The sequence below is a fragment of the Lipotes vexillifer genome, unplaced genomic scaffold, assembly GCF_000442215.2.
Source record: "Lipotes vexillifer unplaced genomic scaffold, Lipotes_vexillifer_v1.1 scaffold365, whole genome shotgun sequence".
In the NCBI taxonomy this organism is placed as follows: Eukaryota; Metazoa; Chordata; class Mammalia; order Artiodactyla; family Lipotidae; genus Lipotes; species Lipotes vexillifer.
Window position 1 is genome coordinate 2,249,814 of NW_006781263.1, and position 8,651 is coordinate 2,258,464.

At 55.9% G+C, this 8,651-nt stretch overlaps 1 protein-coding gene across 1 annotated transcript in view; it reads left to right on the plus strand.

Annotated features, from left to right (window-relative positions):
* Window positions 1-539: 539 nt before the first annotated feature.
* The window catches only part of PAX1 (paired box 1), an 8,727-nt gene continuing 615 nt past the window's right edge, over window positions 540-8,651 (plus strand). The window contains exons 1-4 of the mRNA XM_007454535.1: window positions 540-801; window positions 1,210-1,839; window positions 3,451-3,593; window positions 4,074-4,299. Of these exons, the coding sequence (XP_007454597.1) occupies window positions 540-801; window positions 1,210-1,839; window positions 3,451-3,593; window positions 4,074-4,299 (1,261 nt within the window). The remainder of the gene's footprint in view (window positions 802-1,209; window positions 1,840-3,450; window positions 3,594-4,073; window positions 4,300-8,651) is intronic.

The following is an 8,651-nucleotide window of genomic DNA, read 5'->3' on the forward strand; positions in this document are numbered from 1 at the left end:
GGTGGCCCCACACTGACCACCGCGCCATAATCGACTTTAATCCTCGGATATCTTAGTAGTAATGGCAGCGGTGGTTAGTGATACAACTAAAACCCGAACTAGTACTGGCACTAATAAGTACTCATCAATTTGAAATGACTATAGCCCATCATTCTCAAAACCCGAGGGGTGAGGGGCTTCGAGGGAAGCGGAGCAAGTGGAAGGTCCCAGGCCCGGCTGGGGTTAGGACTGTGTGTGTGTGTGTGTGTGTGTGTGTGTGTGTGTGTGTGTGATGTGTGTGTGTGTGTGTGTGTGTGTGTGTGTGTGTGTGTGTGTGTGTGTGTAGGGGGCTGGGTTCCGAAGGAGGGCTGAGGGGGGGAGCACAGAAGGAGGGGGTAGAGTTTCAGCGCGGGGAGGGGGGCGCCGGGGCGCAGTGACGGGAACCAATGAGCTGCCAACTCGCGCGTCTCCGGCGTGACTGCCTAGATTGACGTGGAGGACACGTCAAATTGATCCCCGCACTCCGCAGCCTCCCGGTCAGACGAATTTCTCCTAATCGGATGAAGTTCACCCTAGGCCTGGGGTCGCGGGCGTGGAGAGTGTCCTGGGAGCGGGCGGCGGCGGCGGCGGCGGGCGGCGGCGCGCTCGGCAGCGGCTCACGGCGCTCTTCCAGCCCGCGGCCCGGCCGCCGCGGCTCTCGGCTCGCGCGCGCCCTCCCTCTATGCCTCTCCCGCGGCGGCGGCGCCCCAGCTCTCCCGGACCGCGCCGGGCCCAGCCCCGGCCGCCTCGGCGCCAGGCAGCCGGCCGGCCCGCGCGCCATGGGTAAGGGGCGGGCGGACGAGGCGGGGGGTGTCCCGGCGCCTCCCTTCCCTCTCGCCCGCGGTCCCTGGGAGACCAGGTCCCGGGTCCCGGACCGGCCGTGTTCTCCGCACGCCCCCAGCCCCGGGCGTGGGTGGGGGGCGCTGGGCGTGTCGCGGGAGGGGATGTCCCAAGTAGACGCGTCGGGAGTCGCGAAAGGGCACGGAGGGCTGAAGCGCGCGGCTGCCCCCTCCGTGGTCCCTGCGCGCGTGCCAACTCCCGGGACCGGACCGGGTCCGTTTGCTCGGATTCCGAGAACCCGCCGGTCACCTTCGGAGGTGCCCCTTGCAGCCCCTGTCCCTGCGCGGCCACCCTCGGCTAACCCGCCGGTGTTCTTTCCCCTCCCCTCACTCTCGTCGGGCGCGTCCGCAGAGCAGACGTACGGCGAGGTGAACCAGCTGGGCGGCGTGTTCGTCAACGGCCGCCCCCTGCCCAACGCCATCCGCCTGCGCATCGTGGAGCTGGCGCAGCTGGGCATCCGACCCTGTGACATCAGCCGGCAGCTTCGCGTATCCCACGGCTGCGTGAGCAAGATCCTGGCGCGCTACAACGAGACGGGCTCCATCCTGCCCGGGGCCATTGGGGGCAGCAAACCCCGCGTCACTACCCCCAACGTGGTCAAGCACATCCGGGACTACAAGCAGGGCGACCCCGGCATCTTTGCCTGGGAGATACGCGACCGGCTGCTGGCCGACGGCGTCTGCGACAAGTACAACGTGCCCTCTGTGAGTTCCATCAGCCGCATCCTGCGCAATAAGATTGGCAGCCTGGCGCAGCCCGGCCCGTACGAGGCGAGCAAGCAGCCGCCGCCGCAGCCGGCGCTGCCCTATAACCACATCTACCAGTATCCCTACCCCAGCCCCGTGTCGCCCACGGGCGCCAAGATGGGCAGCCACCACGGGGTCCCGGGCACAGCGGGCCACGTCAGCATCCCCCGTTCATGGCCCTCGGCTCACTCGGTCAGCAATATCCTGGGCATCCGGACGTTTATGGAGCAAACAGGTCAGTGGCGCCGGCCTTCTGTAGCCTTCCTGGAAGGGGCAGAAGTGGAGCGGGGGGGGGGGGCCGTGTAGATTACATCCAAGAAAAAGAAATCCACCCATCATCATGGATGGGGGGGGGGGGGGGGGGGGGGGGGGGAGGCATGCGGGTGAGGGGTCACTCTCGCGGGCCTCCGCCAACCGGTTTTGGCTCAGGGGAGGGCTCCGGGTTGGCCAGGGAGACTGAGGGTCCCGGGCCTTCTGTGGGAGTCCTCGGACATCTTGAACTTTTTATGACAAATATGGAAAATATTTCCCAAATAGAAGAGCAATCACCGACCACAAATTCGGAGGCTTGAAATTGCGCTTTTTCATTCTTGCAAAAAGTATGCAAACCCCTATCGCCAGATCTAAGTCAAACAAACTGCAAAGTCAATTCTGCGACCCTTTCTTAAGATCCCGATCTTTCGGGATCCCTCACCATTCCCCAAAGGGCTCTGTCCCTCCCAGGCCTAAAGGTTCTTTGAGTAAAAGGCAAAGGGTCTGGCTGGCCGGTCTTGCTGAGTGGCCTGAATCTCCAGCAGGCCCCGTGGCCTGGCGGGTGACAGGCGCCTGCAGGCTGCAGCCATCCTCAGGGTGAAAGCTCCCACGGACTCACCCTTTGCCTGCAATCTCTGGGTGTGGAGGGAGGGGACGGGGAGAGGGGGGAATGTTAGGGGCAGTTTTGGTGAGGGGCTCGGAAGAATGGGTGGGGGTCAGGATTGGGTCCCCAGTCCCTTTGCACTGTCCCCTGCCCCCAGCAGCCGGCCAGAGAGTGGCGTGTTCTTAGGTGCGCAGACTCAGCAGGAGCATAAGAGGCAAAATTCACCGTAGCCCAAGAGACAGGAGGGGCGTCCAGAAAGAAACTGAAGGCTTAGCTCCAGCGGCTGTGGGCCGCGCCTCCAGGCCGTGCACAGGCTTCATTTCTCCTTGTGGCTCAAACCCAGCCTGGGCCGCAGGCTTGGGCCAAAGTTTCCCATGGAGCGTCCGGTGGGGAGCTAGCGGGGAGGTGACCTCTCCAGGCCTGAGCGCAGATCTGGAGCTTTCTCTCGGTTTCCTGCACACACACGTGCACGAGGAGCAGACCTGTGCCAGGGACGCTCACGGGTGGCTGGGTTGATGCCTCTTTCTGGAGGCCCGGGATGTCTCTGGAGGGAGTTGTGAGTAGAAACGGCTTCCAGCCCTCCAGACGCTTATTGAGACGTTGAGAAGCCCATATAATTCTCTTGAGCCTGCTGTGGATTTGAACTTGGACCTTTTGGGGCATCGTCTCTGGAAAGTGGAAAAGCCGCCTGGGCGGACGGCGCCCAGACCTGGCCGTCAGCCTCTCCCTGTCAGAAACTTCCTGTTTCGTGGGAAGCGGGTGGAGACCTGGGAGGAGCGAGGGGCAGGTCCCTAGCACCCTCTCTCTGCCCCGCTGGGAGCAACAGTGAAATCTGGGGTCCCCGCTGCCCTGAGCATCTGCCGCCGGGTGTCGTGCCTTCGGATCTGAGCTGGGCGCTTGTAGGCACGTGTGTAGATGTCCGGGCCGGAGGCTGCCCGTGTGTCCAGTGCGGACTCAGATGCCTCTTCTAATCCTCCTGTGTCCCCGCAGGGGCCCTGGGGGGGAGCGAAGGCGCCGCCTACTCCCCGAAGATGGAAGACTGGGCCGGCGTGAACCGCACGGCCTTCCCCGCTAGCCCAGCTGTGAACGGGCTCGAGAAACCTGCCTTGGAGGCAGACATTAAATACACGCAGGTAACTGAGCACGAGGAAGGAGGTGTCCTTAATCAGGAGAGAGGAAGAGGTAGGGGGTAGGGAGAAAGAGAAGAGACCCCCTCCACCCCCGGGGGAGCCGAGTTGGGCTGAAGGTTGAGGTCTGGTCTGCGGGCATATTTCTCTCCTTTCCTAGGAGGGGATTGACTTGCCTTTTGCCAAGACACTTTTGCTAAAAAACCTGGGACCCGTTAACACAAAATGTTGAGGACTGACTCCCTTTCTCTAAGTCCCAGACGGTGAATATCATGACCCCCTTCACCTTTTGTTATTATTTCTAACAATTTGAGTGGACATCGCTTTGCCACAGTCCTTGCCAGGACAATTAGAGGCCAGACTTTGCATGGGGAATCATTGTGGGGACAGCAGGGAGAATGGGGACCCGCCTCCCGTAACTGCCGGTGCTGGAGAAGCCGGCGGGATTGCCCGCTGCCGACGGTCTGTCGCTCTCTCTCCCCGCAGTCGGCCTCCGGCCTCCCCGCGGTGGGCGGCTTCCTCCCGGCCTGCGCCTACCCGGCCTCCAACCAGCACGGTGTGTACAGCTCGCCGGCCGGCGGCTACCTCGCCCCGGGCCCGCCGTGGCCGCCGGCGCAGGGGCCCCCGCTGGCGCCCCCCGGGGCCGGCGTCACCGTACACGGCGGCGGGGAGCTTGCCGCAGCCGTGACCTTCAAGCATCCCAGCCGAGAAGGTGAGGGGCGCGGGCCGGCGGGAGGGGTTCAGACGAATGCTGGAGGATTAGGAAGGGTGCAAAGGAGCAAAGGAGAGAGACAGACAGAGACAGAGACAGAGACGACAGGAGACAGAGAGGCTGGAGTGGGTACCGGCATAGATTCTTCCTCTGGGTTAACACTTTAAGCCAGAGCAGATTAATTTCTAATAGGTATAAGCCGTGTCCCTAGAAAGGCAGGCAGAGATTGAGAGAGGCCCCAGGACTGTCCCCTAACTTGTATGGATTAAGAAGAGCCCCCCTCTCTGGGTCTCATTTCTCTGTCCGTAGAAGGGTCTAGAAGGCACCCTCCAGGGGCACCTTCCTGTGGCCTGTGGAGCTGTCCCTTCTGTGGAGGACCTGCTGTGGCACCTGAACCCCGCAGGTGGGGTTGGACCTGCCCTGGCCCAGACCCCTTCCACGCACTGCCCATCTCTTTCTTCCATGTCCGAGTTTTTTCTTTTTTTTTTTTCCCCCAAGCAGGCCCTGTTCTCCCCTTGCATTTATCTTCTTCGGCACATCCTTTGGGCGAGGAGACAGCGTTTCAATCATGTGTCTCTTAAGTCTAGGCTCTTCTTCTTCGTAAGTCTGCTCTCTGATAAGCCAACTAACAGATTTGAGGTGTTTAATTCACGGTCCACAGTGAGAGGGGCATCTTCCTACACTGACCTTTGGGTTCTAGTTTTTCCTGTAACTTGGGAAAAGCTTACCTGCCCTTGACTCTGCATTTTCCTCACGGTGAAAGGAATGACTGGATTTGCCAATTTCCAACCTGCCTGCTTTTAGGTTCTGAGCTCCAGGAATTTGCAACTCCAACTCCTCTAGGAAAAGGCAGGAGTCACTCTGGGGTGGAGGTGGGGCCTCTCGGCCTCAGTAGCAAAGGAGGCTGAGCACGAACCTGGGGGCTGCCTGGGGCACAGGGATGTTCCAGATTCCCGAAGGGTCTTTGCAGCTGATCTGCCTTATACCCACCCAGGCAGAAGTGGGGGCAGGTAGCACTGGGTAGGCAGAGGAAAGGAGGGGCTTCCTCTTTGGTGATACCCAGGCAAAAACTTTACTTCCAAGTAGTTTCATTGAGACGTAATAGCGTGATCTATGAAAGAGAGAGAGAGACAGAAAGAAAGTGAGAGAGAGAGAGAGAGAGAGAGGATTAAGTTGCCATCATTAACAGTCAAGTGGAGGAACAAAAGTTAAAATTCTTTTGTCACTTTTTTAGAGCACGAAAATTCTGGGATATCAATTTACAAATATTGAGACTTAGAACTCCTTCAAGCTTTAAATTTAATTTAAATAATAGGAAAATTCCACTTGTTCATTTACAGGAAAATCTAAGTAAAGGGAATTTTAAAAGTCGAGACTCAGAGCTCCTTCGATCTTTCCCTTTAAGGACAGATAAGGGGTCTTAGGGGAAGTGTTTTGCTCAGAGCCTTGTCCTCGGACTCGGACTCGGACCTACTCGTTTTCTTGACACCTGAGGTTATCTGTTGAATTAGAAATTGAAATGGAATTTACCAAATTATACTCATTAGACTAATCGTTTAACTAAGCAGGTTCATTTGATTTAGAAAAGTGTATCCACAAATTTAAACGATTCCCTGGGCTGACCCCAAGTAGCAGGAAGACTTAGAAAAAGGACTCACTATCTTCAAAGTGATGTGATCCTTTCCTAACAGAGCCATTCTGTCCCAGGGCATTTCAAGCGCTACCTTAGAAACAAATTATGAAATGTAGGTAATAATCCAAAGGTGAAACACACAGTTCTGAATTCTAGGCTAACTCTAGTTAATTTGATGGGCAGGGGGTACTCACTGGTGGTTAATTGTCTTTGGAAGATACTTTCCTTTCAGAAATACAGAGCCATTGAATGACACTGGCATTCCTGTCCATTTCACCATCATTCTCACTTCCTATTATGAAACATCCCACCCATTTCCAAAATCTGCAGCAGTAATTAGCTACATTCATTGTTAAATTAATAACAATGTTCTGATCCCGACAGTTGTTTAAAGATCCAAGTAAAGGGTCATCGAATAAATCAGGGCGATCATTGAAAATGATTTCTCCAGCTGGCATACAAATGTTTGTGTTTGAACAGGAACATATAAGTAATGAGAATTGCACATCTACTTGGGTTATGGATTTTTACTCTTCTCATTGGCAGAGAAATGGACGTGAAAGATTGCCCCCACCCACAAGTGGTCTTTGAAAAATTACAAAGCAAAGTAATGTGAACCACTGCCTTTAATTTTCTAATCATTGCTTAAGAAATTATCTTCAAAGAAACGTATCCCGTAAGACAATTTACTATCATTAATTGTTCATAAGAGTAGTAGGAATAGTGTCTATTGGACTTCCTCAGTAAGAAAACAGTTTCTTCACTGAAAGCGGTTTAATATCATGATGGCTCAGTATAAAAAAAATACTTCTGATCATCTAGTCCATACACGGACAATATACACATAATAATATATATTATATTTTGTATATGTATATACATATATTTCAATATGTCCTCCACATCAGGTGCCAATGAACATTATTATCCTAAGATAAGCTTACTCAGATGTCAAATTATTCATTACAATTTATTAACTTTATCTTGGTAGAGGGTTGTGAGTCTGGGTCCCCTATTATTTAGGCAAGAAAGTGTGATTTACATTTCCCAACGGTGAAAGGAAACTTTAGTTCTTAAGGCCTGAGAGCATAGGAAAGTTCCACTGCATCTACAAGTGGAGGGGAGCCCGTGTTCTAGGAATTCCGACCCCTATCCAGACAAGACCATCTCCCTCCCCTTCCCCTTCCAGACAGGTGACAGACCCCATCAGGCATTCCCTCAAGACAAATGGTATTTACAGAGTGTTTTCAGAAACCTCAAAACCTCCCAGCTCTGAGGTCCCTCCCAGCCCGGTTTTGGAAAGACTTAAAGATTTGGAAATCAGATTTATAAGATATTGCATAGGCTTAAAGAAAATGTGTCTTTTATATTTGTTGGAGATAACTCGCGGCTTGTTCCAGTCACCCCTGCTCCGGATTAGTTCTTGAAGGATCCTAAAAGCGAACTTTGCCAGGAACACTAGGGCGCAAGCTTTGGCCTGAGAGCCCGCCGCCGCCAACCTCGGTCTCCTTTGACACAGCCTTGGGAGACCCCTTTCCAGCACTCCGCTGACATCTCCCCCAATCCCCGCCCTGCCCCACCCCAGGGTCCCAGTGGCCCTGGAATGGAAGTACCAATATTTTTTAAAAAGCTTGTCCTCATTCCTGCCCATTAAGTTTAAATAAGCTTGCAGAGCGCCTAACGCCGGCCCGAGCCTTCTTGGGGGCCCCGCGACGTACCCACTCCGTCGCCCAGATTCCTGCAGGTGGGAAAGGGGGGGCGGAGGGGTCCTATGGGGAGGGACTGGGGCGGGGGAAGAGCTACAAACGCAGCAGCAGGCTCGCCCCCATAGAGTGGAGTGAAATCTGTCTCTGGTCTCCCGGGTGTTTATTTTTCACAAGTTCATTTTCTTGCTTGTCTCTCAGGCAACCGGCCCTTGGCTGAGAAACCTCCAACTCCGGAGTTGTTTTCTAAACAGGCCCTCACCTCCAAGTGTGTGTACTGGGTGGAATGAAAAGGTCTGAAAACTTCGTCGGCTGAGCGGCCACCACTGTGTTTAGGAAAGAGAGCTGAGAGGCAAGGGAGAGCGAGGGGTCGGTCCTGGAAAGGTCTTCAGACCCCTTCACCACCTCTGCGAAACCAGATGTGCGCGCGCGCGCCCCTGGAGCAGAGGTGTGGGCCCGGCTCCGCGCGGCCCCGGGGCGGTGCGCCAGAGTCGGGGCGAGGGCAGCTGCAGGAGGAAACAGCCGGGAGCTCCCCCTCACCCCAAACTGAGGCGCCCCCAAGCTCCCCCTTTAAAGGAGGACGTGTGGAGGAGAAAAGAAAGTTGAAAGTAGGCGCTTTTAGGTATAAATAAGCCTGTGCTTTCCAGCGCAGGAGAAGCCGAGGGGCCGGGCGTCGGGAAAGGGAAAAACAGGGGTTGCACAATCGTGGCGTCAATTTTCTGGCTTCCAGTAGCAAAACTTGGGCCCCTTCCCAAAACCCTAAATAATAGAGCAACTCGCTGAATGCTGCCTAATATGGCAAGTCCACTGTCACTAAATCCGGAGGCCCACAGGCCCCAGGACGTGCTGTGCCCACAGTGATGAGCGCATCTGGATCCCTGGGCCGCGGGGGCAGAACGAAGTCTGCCGCCAGCCTAACGCGCGACCGCCTCCCACGTCGGGGGGTGATCCTGTCCACCCTGGGCCCTCCCCGCGGGGCATTTTGGTGACCCACCCCCACTCGATTCCCCCCCCCC